The following is a 20941-nucleotide window of genomic DNA, read 5'->3' on the forward strand; positions in this document are numbered from 1 at the left end:
CTTATACTTATACTTATACTTATACTTATACTTATACTTATACTTATACTTATACTTATACTTATACTTATACTTACACTTATACAATACTTTTGATTTCTTTATTTTTTATTCTTTAAGATTGCCTTGTCATGAAATAGGGAGACTTGGGCCTCCGAAAACCCTCCCGCACTGCCTTATATCTGTCTCTGCTATAAATATATGTAAGTATATATAATATATTAATTACATATATATATATTTATAATAAATAAAATATTTTTTTTTGCCAAGTATATAGCTATATACATGTACACATCTACACTTTTCAATAGCTGATAACCTATGGTGAATGTGTCATTACTCATTTTTCTTGTAATTGGAGGCAATTTTTTATCTACAAAATAACAATACTGAGCCTCAAAGTAAGACTTTCAGGTATGCGCTAAAATGTGTCAGCTACGAAGATATTAATAACGACATGATATAAATGATCGAAAATACGTCCTCTTTCAGTTTAGTTTTACCACTCGAACGAGTTCCACGAAACGCGGTGTACAATTTCAAAACAAAAATTCGATTTATTAACTGTGCTACTGCTTTTGAATAATCGCGAAGGAATCTTAAAAATGCATTCGTTTTTACAATACGCACTAACTGTGGCATTACTCTGCCTTTGCAGCAGTAGCGTTATGGCGCAAAATAATACACAAATCTCGTGTCAAAATGCGACCAGCTTAACTAGCCTTAACAGCTCAGTGAGTGTCATATGTTTTTCAAGTTAAAAAAAAAAAAATATTGGATCTTTATCGATATTTGTATTGTAATGCAACTATATTACAATTCTCAAAGAAGGAATAAGGACAATAGTCGTTTAAAGGAGAGATATTAAAATAAAATATTTGCATAAAAAATTTACTGCTTTCAGTTCAGATCGATGGAAAAAAATGTCTTTAGACATAGGTATGATATGTATATACCTATGTATGGCGGGTGTGCACGAATATCTTCAAAATGGTGTCGATTTACCCAAGTCTGCTTGCGCTTCCGGTGGACAATTGAAACAACTCAATCAAAATTGGCATACAAGATCGGTTAATAGCCACGTCCATGTTTAGAGAAACACACAAATAATTAATTAAATTCATCTATAACTGATATGCAAGCATTGCTAAATCGTCTTCTTTCAAAGAAAGATATCCACTGTGTAAAAGTGTAGTTTAAACGGATTTTACTTCACCTCAATACTTGAAATTCATCGATAGATGTAAAAATGAAATACTTATAATAATTTAAACTTCTTTTTTAAGAGAGTGAAACATTTTTAAGCAAATATATTTTGGAATTTAATTGTTTAAAAAAAAATCTTAGGCAGTACGTAGCAAATTTTATAATTTGTATAATTGTTTGGGAGGAGTTTTTTATGCTCTTATGCCTTGTTTCACCAATCAATTTTAAAATTTATCAAGCTGTTAAAATTCAAAGTTGACCCATTTTGAAATACAAAAGTTTGGTATTTTTTGTTAAAAAAAGCCTGATAACTTTAAAATTGATAAGTGTATTAAAGATTCAAAAATTTGCAAAGTTAAACATTTTTGAAAATCAATAGTTAAAAAATAAAAGAAATTTTACAGATTTTTAAAGACTTGAGAAATGTTTAGTTTTAAAACTTTTGGAAGAATTAATGACTTAAAAAACTTTGAAAAGTTACAAATTTAAGAGTGACAAATGTGAAGAAGCAAAATCTTGTAAGGAGTTTTAAATTTTTTTCAAAAGTGAGAAACTTTTAGAGGTTTAAAGAAAGCGCTAAACATTTAAAACTGAGTTAAAGATTACAATTTTTTTTGAGAAGCCAAATATTTAAGCAATTAAACATTTTTAAGTACTCAATTATTTCGAAAGGGGTAAAGTTCTTTTTTTTTTAGTGTGAATAGTTAAATTTTCACAAATCGTTAGAGATTTTCAAATATTTAAAAACCATTTGGAGCTAAAAATTTAGCTATTTTTGAATGGTAAAAATGTAAAATTCTTGAAAATTCAAAATCTTGAACAGTTAAATATTTTTAAAAAGCTAAAGGAAAGATTTTGAAACAGTTAACCTTTTTAAAATAGCTTGAAGAGATACCAATTTTTGAAAGAGTTGGGGAAAGAGTTTTGAAAGATTTACAAATTTTTTGATTTTATAATTAAAAAATTTTTGAAAAGTTGAAAGTTTGAATTTTTTGAAAAGTCAATAATTTGAAGGAGTAAAAAGCTTAAAAAGTTTGTTCAAGGAGTTTGGATTAAATATTACTCTTCAAAAAGGTTTTTAAAAACTGAAAAAAATGATGGCGTTACAATTTTCGATAGAGTTAAACATTATTGAAAAGTTTAAAATTTTAAGAGTTAAACATCTGTAAAGAATTAAGTGATTTACAATAATATAATTAAAAAGTTTTGGAACATCAAGACGCACAATACAAATAGAAGTAGGAGCCCGGTCATACACCCAATAAAGGGTGGAAGTGGCAATTATGTATTTGTTAAACAGTTTAAAGAGTTAAATATTTTTGTAAAAGTTGAATATTTTTTTCAACTTACTAAATTTTTGGAGTTAAAATTTTTGATAGAGCTTTAAATTTATATAATAAAAAATTGTCTAATAGTTTAAAGCATGAAGTGAGAAAGAGGTAACCTTCTCAGGAAGTAGTTAAGCATACTATGCGAAGGCTATAGTAGCCAGCGCTTTAGTGTTTTAAGTGGAAGAATTATTTGTAATAAATATGTAAAGAATGTAGTATAAATTGACAAACGAAATTTATTTTTCGTCTACAGTTTGTTGGCGAATGGTACGAGGCGAGCCGCAGTCCAGCAAGCAATTCGAGTTGTGTCGGTCTCAACATCTTTACAAATACCTCCGGCTTATACCTCAATCTAACCGCATCGGCTAGTAATACATTGCTTTACGAAAATTCCACCATTAGCTACAGTTTGGCAAATTCAACAGTAGTCCCATCGAATGAAACTTCACCAGCTGGCGGTTATGTCTTTGCACCCACCGCCAATGTGAATGTTACAATAAAAGTCTTGATGACCGACAATTCCAATTATGCGCTCGTTTGCGGCTACTACAATAACACAGGTAGTACATTTGGTGCCATCCTTACACGCCAACGTCCAGTTTCGAATGCGACTCTAACGTCCTACGTCACTATGGGCAATGCCTCCTATGCAGACTTCGCTAATATGACTGCCGTTGTGCAGAACAGCACGTAAGTGTGAAACAATTTGTGATATAAAAAAATATATTGTTTTGCTTAAAAATATTTTGCCAAATTTGAAATTTTTGTTTTTATTACAGTTGCTATCTAGCAAGCTCAGCTGCCTCACATGTTTCGATGCTGTCTTTGATTGTTGCAACTATTTATGCTATGCTCAAACTTATTAATTAAAAGCAGAAAAAACACAGCAAACTAGTTTATGAGTATATTTATTAGAACTTTGAAATTCCAGTTTAACACAAGCTCCTGTATATATATTTTTATTTTTGTTTCTTTATTTCTGTAAATTAATTAAAAAAGTTTAGTTTATATATTACATAATTAACGGTCCAAAACATTGGCTTAAATGAACAAATAAAACACTAATAGAAGGAGTCCTTAAGTGACTTGTCCTTGTTATTAAATTAATTTATTCATTTATATTATTTCATTAATTCAATTAATAAAAAAATATTTTAGAAGCTTAGATACAATTTGCAGATCATTTGATGCGTCAATCTATAGTGCAGTATTCATATGAAACATTTTCTGCTATACTTTTTGATTTCAATTCTAATGGAGTTCCAGCCTTACAAAACGTTGATAAAAAAAGTCCGGTAGAATGCTTCTAAATTAAGAAAAATTGCTTTGTCATTCTGTGCTTGTATCACTGAAGCGCTTATACTTATGAAAAATCATATTATCATGCTTACTTCTATCATATGTATATGTGTACAAAACCAAAAAAAAAAAACCAATTTCAAACTTTTATACCATAATTAGTTAGTGACATTCTCCTAAGAAATAAGAACAAAAAATACCAACAACCCACAAGCCAATAAACTACGCCTTAAGTGGCATATAGGAAAAAAATGTTTCAAACTCACATCACAACTTAACAAGTAAAAGGTAGGAAAGAAAAACGAAATAATCAAGGCGCAGCTCATCAAAAGCAGCCACCCATACTGATACGTAAGCCACAGCACTGCACTCCAGTGTTTCGGTAATAATTAAACTAAATATTTGTTTTTGCTTGGCTCTTGTCTTTTGGAACCACCTTATCACACACCTATTCCTACGTACTTACAATTTTTTAATTTCTATTCGCTGGTAAATTACGTGACATACGCTAGCGACAACATGCCACAATGATAAGATAAATCAGAGTTCAAATAATTCCTCATTAACTCCTTTGTCGCCAGCCTTCTGCAGTGCACGCTGAACATCATTAATACATATGTAGGTATGTACAGTTACAAATTAATCATGTATGTACATTTACTTTTGATAAGAAATAATTGATGTTGACTTATGCTTATATACATACACGCATACACATATACACGCATACACACAATATGTACACATGTGTAGGCAGAGTAAACAAGTGACTCATACGCCATGTCGACTGCTGCCGGAAGTATTTCTACTTTCAGAGTACTCGTGCGTTAGGTTCGATTCGATTGTTTCCAATCAATAGGCAATGTATAAACTAATATAACAGTTGTTTGTAATATTCGAACGGAATTATACAGCCTTTTATGCATACATTACCTACATTTCACACATAATGCGCTGAGTTTTCACACAATCGTGCTGCCTAACGTTGGACACCTGCGTTGGTTGGTTAGAGTGGTGATTCATCCAGAATCCAACTAGCGCTTCCGCACCATTTTGTTGCCACATCCTCGTTACCAAATTGTTTAACAGTTATTTACAGCAATACTATATCCAGCCTGTGCGGTTTAGGAACCTTATTAGGTTGTTGACCGCTAAGCCAGACAGTTGCTCGAGACTCTCCAACAGCGGTTTGCCCAAGGTTAACATTCTGTCCATAAGGCAGGGCATTCACAGAGGAAATGGAAGATTGTTTCCTTTTTCTCCGGTTGTTTACAACTATGACAATATGTGTTGTGAGGGAGGTCCATTTTGGCGGCTTGTTCTCCGATAGACCAGAAGCCAATTATGACTGCCGTTAGCCTACAGGCGTCCCGTCGTTTCATGTTTATCAACGATTGCTTGAGGTTGTAGGATGGCCGTAACGTCCTGCTGATTTTGCATTTCGTCTGGTCTCTCCATTTACAATCTGCAATTCGAAGGTATTTTAAGGAAATTGCATTCTTGACCGCACCTAACTTCCGCCTGGAAGACACTGCTGGTATTGGGGAGACGCACAGATTTTTCAATTCCAAGTCTATGAGAATATATACCAGCTCCAACACCATAATCCATTTTACAGCTATCTGTATAGACTGTGGTATCGAAGCTGTTTAGAGAGAATCCCTTATTCCGTCCTTCCTTAGATTGAAAGAGTGTGACAAAATTCTTATTCAATGTTACCATCGGGACGTTGTAGTCAGTCCTCACCGTGATTAACTGAGCTTGTCGCAATAACAGACTAGCGTGACCATAAGTTGTTTCTTTCCAGCGACCCGCTTCATTTAACCTAAATGCACTCATGGTTGCCGTCTTCCTTATATGTAGGTCGATTGGAATAACGTGTGTCAGTGCATTGAGAGCCTCTCTAGGACAAGATCTGATTGCACCGATCGTTATTGCACAGGCTGATCTTTGTATTCTGCCGAGTAATTCGGAATTGTACTCTCTCTCTAGAGCTTTCCACCAAACTACCGAACCGTACGATAAAATAGGTCGTATAACTGCCTTATACAACCAACTGTATGCTTAGGTTGAAGACCCCATCTTCTTCCAAGCATACGTTTACAGGCATATAAAGTAATTTCTGCCTTCCTTACCCGTTCTTCGACATTTAATTTCCAGCTAAGTTTGGGGTCCAGAATTACCCCTAAGTACTTTGCACTGGGTGATAGTGAAAGAGTTTTTCCGTTGATATTTGGAAGGGTAAAAGTTGGTACCTTATATCTGGTGGTAAAAAGCATAAGTTCTGTTTTACGCGGGTTTAAACTTAGGCCACATCCTGTGGCCCAAGAGTTAAGCTCGCCTATTGCCCTTTGGATGATCCCACTGATCGTATTTGGACACAGTCCTGACGCCATTAACACCATATCACACGCGTACGCCATCGCTTTTACCCCACCTCTTTAAAGTTTTGTTAAGACTTTGCTAATAACGCATAACCAGAGAAGTGGAGACAATACTCCCCCTGTGGGGTGCCTCTGTGGACCTTCTTGGTTATGTTGATATTACCCATATTAGCTTTGATGATCCCGGTTTCTAGCATAGAGATGACCCAGTTACTAATGCAACTGTCCACCTCTAGGTCTATCAATGCCCGTTGGATGAATTCTGTACTAACATTATTGAAGGCGCCTTCTATATCCAAGAATGCCGCCATGGTATAATGTTTGCTCTCTAGAGAGCCCTCTATTGTTCGGATTACCTCGTGAAGTGCTGTCTCCGTAGATTTGCCTTTAAGGTATGCGTGTTGTGCAGTTGTTATACCAGAGCCCTCCAAAGAGCTTCTGAGGTGCATATCCAAAAGCCTTTCAAAAGTTTTTAACAGGAAAGGCGAGAGACTTATTAGCCTGAAGTTCTTCGCTGATTCATGTCCCCTCCTACCAACTTTTGGTATGAAGACTACCTTGACTAGTTTCCAACTATTTGGAATATGGTGGCATGGAAAAGGTGATCATCACAAGGCGCAATATCCGGAGAGTATGGTGGATGCGGCATTAGCTCCCATCCGAGCTCGTTCAGCTTGCCTAATGTTTGCCTTGCGGTATGAGGTCTTGCGTTGTCGTGGCGAAACAAAACTTTGCGTCTATTCACTAAAGACGGTCGATTTTTGTTAAGCGCCTCATTCAGGTTTGATAGCTGATGGGAATAATAATCAGCAGTTATCGTCTGGTTTGGTTCCAGAAGTTCATAATAAACAATACCGACCATATCCCACCAAATAGACAAGAGAATCTTCTTGGGGTGAATGCCATCTGTTCTGGTGTTTCATCTTTATCTAACCATTGGCGTTTGCGAATAGGATTATTGTAAAGGACCCATTTTTCATCACCAGTAACAATACGTTTCAAAACACTTTCATTTTCAAGCCGTTGCAGCAGCTGAGAACACCCATTCACTCTCTGCTGAAGGTTGGCGACGGAAAGTCTATGCGGAACCCATTTTCACAGCTCTGAAACCTTTTTCAACTGAACCAGGTGCCTGTGAACTATTCCATGCGATGAATTTAACCTCTGAGCTATCATATCGACTGCCAAATTTGGCTCAACTTCCACGAGTTCGAGCAAGGCGTCGGAGTTAAAGACTTCAGGACGACTAGCGCACGGGGCATCTTCCAACTCGCAGTTACCACTTCGGAATTTTGAAAACCACTTTTGCGCATTTTTACCACTTTTATAAAATAAATACAAAATATGCCTCTTATACGCGTTCGAAGATTACATTTTATTTTTTCTATCCGCGATTGAAATCATTTGTTGAATGCACAATATATCACAGAAAGTATAAATAGTTCCGTTATATTCCGCGAATAATTTTTTGTAAGCAAAAATCGTACAAAAGTGAAATTATGGGTAAAATACGCACGAACTTATGGACTGACCTGATAAATAAAAAGTATCTTTACTCAGAATACCTCTCTATATATTCGAATATGGCGGAATTTGCCTTGGTACTAATAGAGACGACTTACTCCTACGACTACACGGACTTAACGCCAGCCATGTGGGATCGATAGAGCAAAGGGCTAATGAAACTGGCCGGTAGAATAAAGCTCGATAGAGAGTTCGGCGGTTCATAGAAGGTTTCAAGGCCGGGGTGATTTCCTATAAGGAGAAACTAGTACCTTGGTAACTGGCAGGCTTTTACCACCTGTTAGTGATCTACATTAACTATCGCGAAATTAGTCCTCTGGACATCTCGTAAATGTTCATACAGGAAGCTGTATGAAAAACTGAAGCCCATCAACAACCAAAATATTGGACTTTATCAATCAACTATACACCAGGTATTCTTTGTCGATTTTAGAGCCACTTTCGTGACCACTAAAACGTTGCTGCAATACCAGCAGCTCTTTCAAAATTGTGAAAGGAATCTTCCGAGACATATGATACCCAATAAGACCTCGAGTGCAGCTAATCTCTGTCGTATGAACTTTTTAAACTAGTGTTGGAAGAAGCTCTGCCATATGTCTCCGATATTGACATTAGCGGTCTTGAAAACCGCGCTTTTTCTAAGATGCATTAATAAGCAACATGAATAAGGTTAGTCGTAAACGAGGAAAATATGTCTTTAAACGGGCAACCAATTCACTAACGGAAACCTCATAAGTTTTAAATGTGTTCCCAATAGGCAGTGCCATTTGATGATACCAACTACTGAAATAATGGATGCTGGCTAGACTGATGAATAATATAGTTCTCTGTTCATTCCTTCTAGGCTAGACCTGTCTAGTTATCTTAAAAGTGGCATCCGTGGTACATCAGATGTTGGTCTGGGAGATGTAAACAGATTTGATCCAGAGCTTACTTGAGGAAAAAAGGATACGCATATTAGTTTACTGATTTAACATCAGTTCCCCTTCTATACAGCCTGTTTGCGATTCAATTTCCTTGAATGTCCTTGAGTGTATCGCACAGCCAGCTTTTTTAGAATAGCGCTATATTCCCTTGCTGCCTTTTATGAAGTATTTTGCCACTGTATATATTTGTATATATTATATTTGTAGATGCCTGACTGGGCGGTAGATAGTGATAACATGTGCTAGAGCAGACGAGTCTCTAATTTACTACGCAGCCCTTCTTTTTGTCATTAGCTCAATTTGAAAGAAGTTGCAGTAGTCAGGTAGCCACAGACTAAGCTTCAGCTTCCGCTCTTTTGAGTGGATGCCACTGTCGACCCTGTTGTTTCGTCTTAAGCCATCAGTGAAGATAGCGGCTCACCCTAGGTCAAGATCCTTAAAGTTATCGCGTTCACATCTTCATGGCATTCTTGTGAAAGAAATACTTTCAAAAGAGAATTGAGGAGCAGTGTAATCTAAAGGAATAGTTCCGAGAATTTACGAGTGCCTAAATCCGGAATTTACCATTGACAACATGAACATCTATGGCGCGGTGGTCCAATAGAGTCTTATGAACTTTAGTTGAGGTAGAAGGCAGCGCTCCTGTGATAAGCTGGATACTGCACTTAGCCCTCTTCCCATTGTGCTATTGGATATCATCTTTTCCAACGCAGACCACTAAATAGTGACCCCATAGGAGGGGTTGGGGCTCAACCAGTTTTCTTGAAAGCAGGTATTTCATATACATATGTGGATCATGTTGCGATCATGTTGGATCATGACTAGCGAAGTACTCTCTCGGCGAGCGAAAATCACCCTTTTTGTCTCTATTTTTATGATGTGGCAATGAGTTGTGAGGGCTTCATGGGACATAGACATAGTAGAGCGAATAATCATTCAACGGATCCACTGTTAGGATCATGTCGTACGAATAGAGACAAACACTTCAGTTTTGATAGTATTCATGCGTTGAAAAGGCCAGGGTGAGAAAGAATTGGCTTAAATTGGTGTGCTCTACTGATGTGGGTTAGTACGAATAAGAAACAATTGGCGCTCTTTACTAAATTCGGCCATCACATAAGCTAACGGCTAATGGCATCAATTAAGATTGAATATCAATAGGGATCTTATTGGCACAACGGCAACATGGAATGGTCTTCAAAACACGCTCATGATTATTTATCACCGTTCATGTTAACACATCATGCTGCATTTAAATGGCTCTGAAGTAGTCTTACCAGTTTTATCTTCAGGTAATTTCAGAAACACTCAATCATTTTACTTATATAAAATATTGTGCATATCTCAAAAAAATAAAATTTATAGCTTTGCCAATTTATGCCTAATATTGCTGGATATTTTCCAAGCAAATTAATGGAAAAAATCAATTAAGGCGATAAAAAGTATAGGAAAACATTACAAAGTGAACCACAAGTTGAAGAACAAGTTCGGTTATAACTGATAAAGATTCTAGTATCTGCCAATCTGCTATCTCGTTATAATTTCAAGGGAAAATTAACATGCAAACATGCATATATACATATGTATGTACCCAATTATTGACATATTGACAGAGAGATACATTCGGCAATAATTAAACGTTTTGAGTTAATCATACAATATTTCTTCGAACAGTTAACAATATTGTAAGCATCCATAATCTCCGTTTTTGCATTACGCGGATCCTTATCACCCAATGGCATTTTATAAATTGGAGTGATAAGCTTCGATATATATGTAAGTATGTCAGAATTGAGGTGTTTCGGCCTTTTCTCGTTGTTGTTATCATATATTGCCAACAAATAATTTAAAGAATTGGCCTGGCAACTTCTTCGGGTATACCATATATTTATTTAATAAGATTACAATTCAGATAGATTATACAAATACAAGTAATACTTGTGATAGAAATAAGTAAATAGAATTTTCTTTGACTTTGAAATGTTCGGTAAAGTAATTTATTTCAATTAATATAGTTAAATACAAAATGATTGAAAGTTATAAACATAATATTATGAAATGTTTAAAAAATTAATTCAGGAACGGCTGGAATAACCCGACGAATTCACGGCTTGACCATTAACGGCTTAAACAATGTCAGCGGGTTTTCGATGAACACATTTTTTGGCTACTTGATGACGTGAAGGACGATTCGACCATTTTCGATGCACGATACTAGCTCCAATTTATGCTCTATAACTTCTCTATTGCCGCAACTTCTGCTTACAACCCTTTTTACATATATGCAAACCTCTTTTGAGAAAATCTCTAAGCAATGAAATATCAAAAAAAAATATATATTTTATTAGTAACTTATCCAACTTTGAAAGCAGGCTAGTGATAACTTCATTTAAATCATATTTGGTGCGATGTAAGTTTATATGAAACAAATTGTTAAGTTGCAGGTATTTAAGACGAACATTAACAGCACAGATCAACCAGTTCTGCCATTAAATTCCAGTTAATTTACAAACACTATATGAAACTACCTGAGAGCAAAGTATGAAGAATGTTAAGTGCAGCATACGAATCTCCTCTGAATGCGCAATGAACGATGTACAACAGGGACTCACAATTACGGGTGCGCATTCATGCCTTGAGCCAACAAACAAAACACATAGGAGCTTCAGAGTGTAAAATCAGTAAATTCCTTGCTATTACGTCGAACAAAAGAGAATAAGCTTTTGGTAGTTTCTAGTTTAAGTGGGCAATGACGGTGAAACGGGAATCGAAAACAACACCAAAAGCCAGGATGTCATCAAAGCTGGTTGTAACAAAATTTTAAAGAATTTTCATGGCAGAAATACACTCGGAGGTTTGCTATTGCCTGTCGAGGAGCGAGTGCTATTAGAAAAAAAATACCAGTCTAACGGTTAGACGCGATAGAAGTGAAACCTTCCGTAAAACAAACTGTGAGAGAATGAGACGAAAGCAGCATTAGGGGCGGGATAATTATAGGTTCATTATAATATTGCTATAAAGTTCATATTTTATTTTCTTCATTTTATTATTATTCATCCTCAATGTTTTCAATTTCAACAAATGATACGATAAAATATGATACAAATGCTTTGGTTTGGATGTTGTCAACATATCTTTGAAATACCGCGTCAATTGTTGTTTTTGATCGTGTTGTCGATTCAGTGCGATTGTTACACATTTTTAAATTGAATGTTGTATTGAGAAAGTCCCTTAAAGGAACCGCTATGTCCAATGCAAAATTTACGTAAAAATCGCCACTTAAAATCATTGGAACTTTATCGTAATCTTTTCTAAGTATCCGCGATACTTCTGGTGTATACTTTATTTTTTTTTCTGTCGATATTCACGACACTTTTCTGCGGTAAATAAATATTATATTTAAAAATGAAAATATTTACGAATATAAAAATACGGACGCAATACGCGTATATTACACAGACGTACTAACATACACACAAACATTCGTAGGACGCTTGGTCTAAGCAAGTATTAGGTAGTGTAGTATAGGTATACATAATGCCTTCTCGCTCACCGTGGCTCCGTAATACGCAGGCGCGCACACATACGTACTAGCATACATACAAACATACATACGTATGACGCTTGAACTAAACACCAAAGCAAGTAATAGGCAGTGTAGTATACATACTACAATACTCACTATACTAGCGTGGCTCAGTAGTACGCAGCCACACACATATACGTATATCAACATATAACGCTTCGTAGTGTCGCTTTTTCGTTTCATCGAGTCTCAAACCACTCCCAACGATTCTAAAGAAGTTTTCACTTCAAAAACTGTTTCTCTTATTTGGTGTTTCATGCTCAGAGATTCGAACCTACGCCCCTCTAAATGATAGTCAAGCCCCAACACATTCGGCTACGGTGGACATAAAACATACTATGCGTTTAAAAACCATTGAGAAATATCATTAAACAAAACAAACAATACTTCCAAGAATACTTCCTTGTGCAACACCTGACGATGCAATGAATGAATACGATATAACATTACCCACAACTACTACCGAATTTTATACTTCCCTGCATTCATTTTGTATGAAGGCGACTTAAAAAATTGTAAAACTACATTAAGTATGTTTGTTTCATTCAAACTTCAACAAATTTTAAGAAATGTTCTCATGCTTCATTTTCTAAGTCTAAGTTTGATCTTTAGCCTATATTAAAAAAAAAAATTCGCGTATAAATGTTCTTAATGCAATTTCTGATTTGGGAGTAGTCTTAGCTTCTACTTTTTAGTTTGAATTTTGTCATCGCCAAGTCGTATTCTCTATTTGCCTTCATTCGGCGTTTTGCTTCTAATTTTACGGATCCATACACTCTAAAGCCACTATTTACCTCGCTCGTACGGCTTAAGCTGGAGTGTGCCGTCTCTATTTGGAGGCCATATCATCAGTTTCACATCAGTGGTCTTGAACGCATTCCAAAGAAATTTCTTCGTTTTGCGCTCAAATCTTTAAACTTTGCTGATCCGATTCCTTCATGCATTGCAAGGTGTGTATTATTAAATTTGAGATCGTTACAGAATAGAAGAAATATACTTTCACTCTGCTTTGTTTTCGATATTTTAAATGGGATAGTTGACTCACCATTGCTCTTTGAGCGCACTCATTTTCACATACATCAAACAAATCTTTGTAGTATTATTCTTTCCAAAGCAGGTTAGAACTGTTTATATTTAGCTCGAGTGAACCTTTGATATATGACATATCGGTTACTAGGGTAAGATTTAAGCCAGTTAAAGAGTGCGGCATAAAGTCCAATTTTCGAGAGCTTAGAAATTAAAATGCTATGTGTTGGAAGGTCTAACAGCAGCAGAGCTCCGTACGATACATTTTAAGCGTTGTGGCACTTTATTCACCAAGCAAATTTCATGAGTGAATTTTTTTTGTGCTTTTAATGCGATGGACGAGAGGTGCATCGTATGTGTGTCAGCTAGCCAAAGACTATTGTTTTTACTTGTTTAAACTTAACAAGAAAATTCACTTTCATGAAAGTAAAAGGATGACTATAAATATACTTGTCCTCACACGATTAAGTCACTTTATATTTTTTACAATTTTCGTAATATATCTTCGTGGCCATGGTATTTGTTTTAATATTTTTAACAAAATAATTATTAATAAAAGTTCTAAATTCAGAAAAATTTAAGAAATTTCATAAATTGTCATAAAAATTCTCAATTTTTTAATCAGGATATTTGGAAAATTTCTAGGTGTGCAGTTTTATAGCCGATTCAATCCGGTGTGATAAAGTATAAGTTTGGTGGAGTCTAAAAATCTAAACATCAGTTTCTGTATAAGTTTGATAGCACCTATAGTTCGGCAGGTTTACTAAAGGGTGGTTAAATTTCAAGAACCGATGTTGAATGTAAACCACACCTAAACGTCAAGTCTTTTTCGGCATTTCATTTGACATTTTTCCATTTCAGACTAACTCAATTCGAAGTTTGGAAAGATGCACAATCGAGCAACGCGTTAAAGTTATTCAGGCTTATTATGAAAACGGGCGTTCAAATCAAAATCAAAATCATCTTCAGTGATGAGGCACATTTTCACCTCAGTGGATTCGTCAATAAGCAGAATTGCCACATTTGGGCGAATGATAATCCAAGAGTGATTGCCGAAAAACCAATGCACCCACAAATAGTGACTGTTTGGTGCGGTTTATGGGCCGGCGGCAGCATTGGGCCGTATTTTTTCCAAAATGAGGCCGGTCAGACAGTTATTCAGTTATAGTGCTCGCTATCGTGAGATGATAACGAACTTTTTATGGCCCGAATTGGAAGATATAGATGTGGACGATATGTGGTTTCAACAGGACGGTGCCACTTGTGACACAGCTAACAAAACAATGGCTCTTTTGAGCGAAAAATTTTATGGCCGAATACCTGTAATCTCACGTCGCGGCGATGTCAATTCGCCGCCAAGATCATGTGATTTGATACCGTTGGACTTCTTTCTTTGGGGTGATTTGAAGGAAAAGGTGTACGTCGATAAGCCAGCAACAATTCAAGAGCTAAAGGATGAGATAATTCGGCACATTAACGGCATTTGGACAATCGGATGGAGGTGTGCCGCCAAGGCCGTGGCGGCCATTTGGCCGATATTTTGTTCAATACGTAATTGAGCCATACCAATATTATCATAATAAAATAAATAATTCCGGCTTACGATCTCTTATGTTACCCATTTTCGAACAAATGTTACCATCCAATGGATCAACTTAATCTTAATTCGGCGTAGGCGTTAATTCGATCCAAAAAGTTATTTCTGGTCACTCAATTTGATCACTCATATATTCAGCTACTTTTCGAGTCTAACCTTATGCAAATGGTGCCAAATGGTTTCCTGACTAATCTGTAGTTTCTGGCCTATATAAAAAGTATGCTAACGCTCATATTGATATTCTTGCCGTTGGCTTACCAGAACGTGTATCGTCTTAAACCGTTAGAGCGGCCTTCAATAAGACAGATTTCTTCAGCCGCCTGCTCCGTAATTCCTTTTTGGCATATTTGTATCGAAGAATATATCGAATTGTCTCTTTTTTATATCTTATATTGATAAAAAATTACGTAAAGAACCTTTCAATAATTATTGCACTTCAATAAAGGTGCTCGGCATTGAGCAAGACATCTTAGGGCGCGTGGTCACACTGCTTTTTTTATTATTAAGTAATTATGATAAATTTATGAGTGTTTTGAGGATAAGTTGAGGGGTATCGTTCGCATGATGACGTGAATTGACCACTAAGATCGTGCGATTTGGCTTACCTGCTCAATCGATTGAAACCCGCAAAGCCAACAGCATTTAATTGCGGCTCAAACAGAGCCGGATCTATTCAGCGGAGTCATTGAAAAATGAAGCCAAGTGTTAGTGCCACTTCTCAGATTTCAGGGATGTTATAATTATTCTATATCCAAGTGCATAGATGGGTCTTCTAAATAAATAAAAAATCGCTGGTACTTCACACCCAGCTTATTTGAATCTACTTTGATCCTCCCATATTGAAAATCACGAAATATTAAATTTTGAAACATTAAAACACAGATTTTATAATGTTTGATCGTCAAGTGATTCACTACTTGCTTTATTTATTGTACTTTTCACTAAAGTAAATACTGCTAGCTGTGTTTAAAAGTGGCTTATAAAATATGTGTGTATGTAAATGTATTGCGAATTTTTGCGAACTCGTAGGGAATGCATTAAAAGAAAAACTTTATATAAAAGTATTCATATAAGAAAAATATGCTGACATATTCTGTAAATTATATAATATCTATCAACAAAGTATGTTAACAATCTGCAGTGCTTTGCACCGTTATACGAGTACATAAATTCAATTTAGGCAACAATGTTGCTGTGAAAATATATATTTTGTTGCACTAAAAAATGATAAATTTCCTGCTTTATAATCCAAAAACAAAACAAATTATAATTTTTGCTCTTTCATTTCCTGCTTGAGTCATGCTGTTGTTGTTTCTGCTTTTAAGGTGGTCACAGCTCGAAGAGTCTCCACACATTGTGCCGATTTTCCAGGCGACTGCTAACACAAACTTGTTTTGGCCCACGCGTTCAATTTCCATTTCTCCTCTGCTGCTTGACAGTGTTATTGTTCTGCTTAGTATTGTTTTTGAAATATATTCTGTTAGTTAAGTCAGTGTGGTTGTTTATGCATTCGCTTACGCTGCTTCACTTCAATTGTACCAACACCATGAAGTAGGTGACAACAGCGCCAAGAACCTTAGAGAGGAGGAAAAATAAATGTGGAGAAGTTGTTAGTGATTTAAAGCTTGCATTTAGAAAGGACGAAAAGACTTGGTGAAAGTGAGAAAATAGCAAAATAACATATAGAAAAACAAACATGCCGTTGAAGATAAATACTGAATATTTCGTGTGGAAATGGTAAGTGGCACTTTGGCCGGCGACAAAGAAGCCAAGTGCAGCCAAGACTTTTAGCAACCCACACACACATAAGCAAGTGAAAGTATTTCGATGCAGTCGATTCAACTATTTCCTTTATTACGAGTGCCATTTTGATTTGGAGCTGAAGTAGTTTGTTTTTTAACTTTCATCAATGTTGGCAACTGGTACTTTTATCGTGGCTATGCCCTGTGAGGGGTTAATTGGCAGCCTATGCATCAGCATCTACAATTTAACAAACTCAGAAGTATAACCAACGCACCTTGGTACGTCCCAAACGAAGATATTCATCGTGACCTCAGCACAAATCGTATTGTCCGTTTAATGAACCATACGAATACTGACATCCGACAACTCCCATCAGCAGAAAGGGCAATCTCCAGGCGGCTCAAACGACCAACCCCAACTCAGCTGATGACTAGAATAATTTAAAGCTATGCACATACACTTGTAAACTCACACAAAAACTAACCCAAAATGTAATATTGATAATGATTAATGTTATGAAATCCAAGCTGTAGAAAGAATTACTTAGTGTCATATGACAGGTGTACTTAGTAAAGGAGGCACAAAAAAAGTTAGCCTATGCATGAACAATACAATGGCCCAAAAAAATGCTTGATAAATTTATTCCGAAAATGAAAAAGCCAATTGACAATTAAATTCTAGTTCCTTGGCGATTTGCCAAGACCAGGAAATCGTGCTCAAGTACTCCTTCCGTTGTCTATTATAAAGAAACTCACGCTTACTCTTCTTTAGATGCAGTGAATCTTTTTGCAGATTTCTTCTGTTAAAATTTGAAGTAAACTCAAATGTAATTCATGAGTGTCATGAATTCCTCAGTTAGGAATTGGAATTCGGCAACTCAAGACATCAACCAAATCTGAATTTTATATTTTAGTTAAAAAGCTAACATTTTATTAAAAGACGAAAATATCCTATAAATCTTTATAATTAATATTACAATAACTAAATTTTTTTGATTTATTTAATTTTTTTAATATTAATTATTTAGTTGGGGTGATGTTAAAATTTAATGAACTTTTAATTTTTTAAAATCATTAATTTATAAATTATTGATATTAATAATGATTATAAGATTAAGTTACTTTAGGGATGACAGCGTATTTTTTTTCAGAGTTAGTATCGTAAAAAAAGTTTGCGACCTCAATGTTGGATTAAGGTATACTTTTGGGTGTAGCGGTTTAAAAATTAAGTCTGTTCGACTTTTAAATCATTACATGATCTGAGTTCAGACCGGCGTAAGCCAGGTTGGTTTCTGTCTTTAATAAATTATAATATTTTAGTACGTAAGGACCAAATATTAAAATATTTATTAATATAAAAAAATTATTTTGGCATATTAGTGCAATAAATTAAGAATTTATTTATGTAATGTATATTACAAATAGTACTTGGTTTTTGTGGAAATAATTAAAAACTGCTCTGCAATTGCCTATCTGCTCATATTATTGTTCAACAAGTCCCTTAGATGGGTGGAAAGTAACGACTATTAAACCAGTATTCTAAAGTGACGATAAGAATAGGTAGTATTGCCAATTATAGACCAATCGCCAAATTACCCACGGTTTCAAAATTATTTGAACTTATTGCGTAGATAAAATTTATTTTGCAAGTATCCGTAGATTAACTCTTTAGCCCAACATAGTTTTATAATGGGAAGATCTACTGTTTCAAATCTTACAGTTTTTTGTAAATATTGTGTACCAGCTTTTCCAAAAAAGTTTAAGTTAAGGTTGTTAAGACACAGACATTTCAAAAGTATTTGATAAGATTAATCACACGGTTTTAGTTTCCAAATTGAGGGCTATAGAATTCGTCATCTATTTCTTCCACTCTGTTCTCCGCGGCAATGTGAATGGCACTTCCAGTTGTTTCAATAACACAAATTTTCTTTTGTATGCTGATGATTGAGAGGTATACTCGGTGATTGTAAGTACAGCAGACTCTGTAAAACTTTAATCTGATTTAGATAACGTCGTTGCTTGGTGTAAAAAAACGAGTTAAAGTTAAATATAAGCAAGTGTTTTAATATGTCTTATCTAAATCTTGCTCTCTTATACTCCCTTTCTACTACATTGACGGTTCTAGTTTATCAAATCGAAGTGAAATTATTCATCTTACTGTGGTATTTGGCTCTAAATTCTCTTCAGCTATTTAAATTACACTATTGCAAACCATATTCCGTACTTGCTTTTAATCGCCGTTTTAGTTCGGACTTTGTTGATCCACATACTCTTAAGCTGTTATATACCTCTCTGAAGCGTTCTAAGCTGCAATACGCCGTCTTTAGTAGGCTTGAATGAGCCTTTGTCTGTTATATGTTGTGTTTGAATTTCATTGATCCAATTTCTTCCTATATAAGTCAGTGCTTGCTCATTAACCTAAAACTACTAAATATAAGAAGCATTATTCTCCTCTGACTTTCGTTTTCGACAAGAAAATTAATTCCAATATTCCTCAGCGAAGCTTACAAAATCATAATATTTTCTGGTTAGGGATGGTCAGAACTAATTATGCTGCCAATGCCTTGAGAGAATTTAATTCGCTTTCAAATATATTGGTGTAGATTTCTCTTCCACAAAGCACCACGTAAAATGTTACTAAATGAATTATTGAAATAGGTTCTAAGTATTATTTAATATTCTTTCTCTGTAAACTATGAGAAAATGAAACAAGTAATTTATAAGTTTAATTTATTTTTGATTGAACTATTCAGGATTATTGTGTTTTTATAGTCTGTAAGAATTACTGTATGTTTAGATTATTAATAGGACTATCAATAAGTTCGTGCGGTTTTTTTTCGAAATTTGAAACTTTATTGACGTAAAATGGTTACAAATTTAATATTCAAAATATTGTCCATCGCTTACTACTACTTTTTCCCATCTTTCTGGCAATTCACGGATTCCCTTTGTGAAAAATTCGGTCGGTTTTGCCGCAATCCACGAATCGATCCATTTTTTGACTTCATCGTAATTACGGAAGTGCTGGTCAGCCAGGCCATGTTGCATCGATCGGAAGACATAGTAATCGGATGGCGCAAGGTCTGGACTATACGGCGGGTGGGGTGGGACATCCCATTTGAGCGTTTCTAAGTATGTTTTGACCACTTGTGCAACATGTGGCCGAGCATTGTCATGTTGCAAAATAACTTTGTCGTGTCTATCGGCGTATTGCGGCCGTTTTTCTCGCAGTGCTCGGCTCAAACGCATCAATTGTCGTCGGTAGACATCCCCCGTAATCGTTTCATTCGGTTTCAGTAGCTCATAATACACAACACCCAGCTGGTCCCACCAGATACACAGCATAACCTTCAGGCCATGAATATTCTGCGCCGACGTCGATGTTGAAGCATGGCCAGGGTATCCATACGTTGCCCGACGTTTTGGATTGTCGTAATGGACCCACTTTTCATCGCCAGTCACAATTCGATGCAAAAAACCCTTTCTTTTGTGCCGTTGAAGCAGTTGTTCGCATGCCATAAAACGGCGTTCAACGTCTCTTGGCTTCAATTCATACGGCACCCAATGGCCTACCTTTCGGATCATTCCCATGGCTTTTAAACGTTTGGAAATGGTTGATTGATCAACTCCCAAAGTTTTTGCAACCTCTTCTTGCGTTTGAGCCGGATCTTGATCGAGCAATTCCTCCAATTCGGTATCCATGAACTTTGGCGGCGCACCCTCGCGTTCTTCGTCTTCCAAGCCAAAATCACCACTTTTAAAGCGTGCAAACCACTTCTGGCACGTTCGCTCAGATAGAGCATGCTCACCATAAACTTCCACCAAGATACGATGACTTTCGGCTGCTTTTTTCTTCATATTAAAATAATGAAGAAGAATTCCCCGCAAAAACACATTATTTGGCACGAAATTCGACATTTTCAAGTGTGGTAAAAATATTGTTGTTTACGCTTCAAATAAAAAACTTATACTGACGTTTGTGCCTTACGACAGTAGCTCTCCAATGAATGTTTGGAAATGTGGATCGATGGAATAATAATCAAGTTACGCCATCTGTTGTAAAACCGCACGAACTTATTGATAGTCCTATTAAATAAATAATAAAAATCACCAGATTTGGATGACTTGAAGAAATAAATAAAAATTGATAAATGAGCTTTACGAAAATAATTAAATTTAGATTTTTTGTTTGACCTAATATGATTTCATTTTTAAAAACTACATATCTATTTTTTTATTTATTCTAAAAAACAAAAACCAGAACAACAACATTATAGGAGGAATTCCTATTTTACAAAGAGTTATATTTGGCCATTT

General features: G+C 35.5%; 2 protein-coding genes across 2 annotated transcripts in view; one reads left to right on the forward strand and one right to left on the reverse strand.

Annotated features, from left to right (window-relative positions):
* The first annotated feature begins 477 nt into the window (after positions 1-477).
* On the forward strand, positions 478-3705 carry LOC128858001 (uncharacterized). Its single transcript, XM_054093893.1, has 3 exons — positions 478-737; positions 2794-3230; positions 3320-3705. Exons 1-3 carry the CDS (start codon positions 609-611, stop codon positions 3408-3410), a joined length of 657 nt encoding a protein of 218 aa, XP_053949868.1. The 5' UTR covers positions 478-608; the 3' UTR covers positions 3411-3705.
* A 12082-nt stretch (positions 3706-15787) lies between these two features.
* The window catches only part of LOC128871762 (odorant receptor coreceptor), a 39033-nt gene continuing 33879 nt past the window's right edge, over positions 15788-20941 (reverse strand). The window contains exon 8 of the mRNA XM_054113814.1: positions 15788-16457. Coding sequence (XP_053969789.1) covers positions 16407-16457 — 51 coding nt within the window. The 3' untranslated portion in view covers positions 15788-16406. The remainder of the gene's footprint in view (positions 16458-20941) is intronic.

Source organism: Anastrepha ludens, chromosome 2, assembly GCF_028408465.1.
Source record: "Anastrepha ludens isolate Willacy chromosome 2, idAnaLude1.1, whole genome shotgun sequence".
Classification (NCBI taxonomy): domain Eukaryota; kingdom Metazoa; phylum Arthropoda; class Insecta; order Diptera; family Tephritidae; genus Anastrepha; species Anastrepha ludens.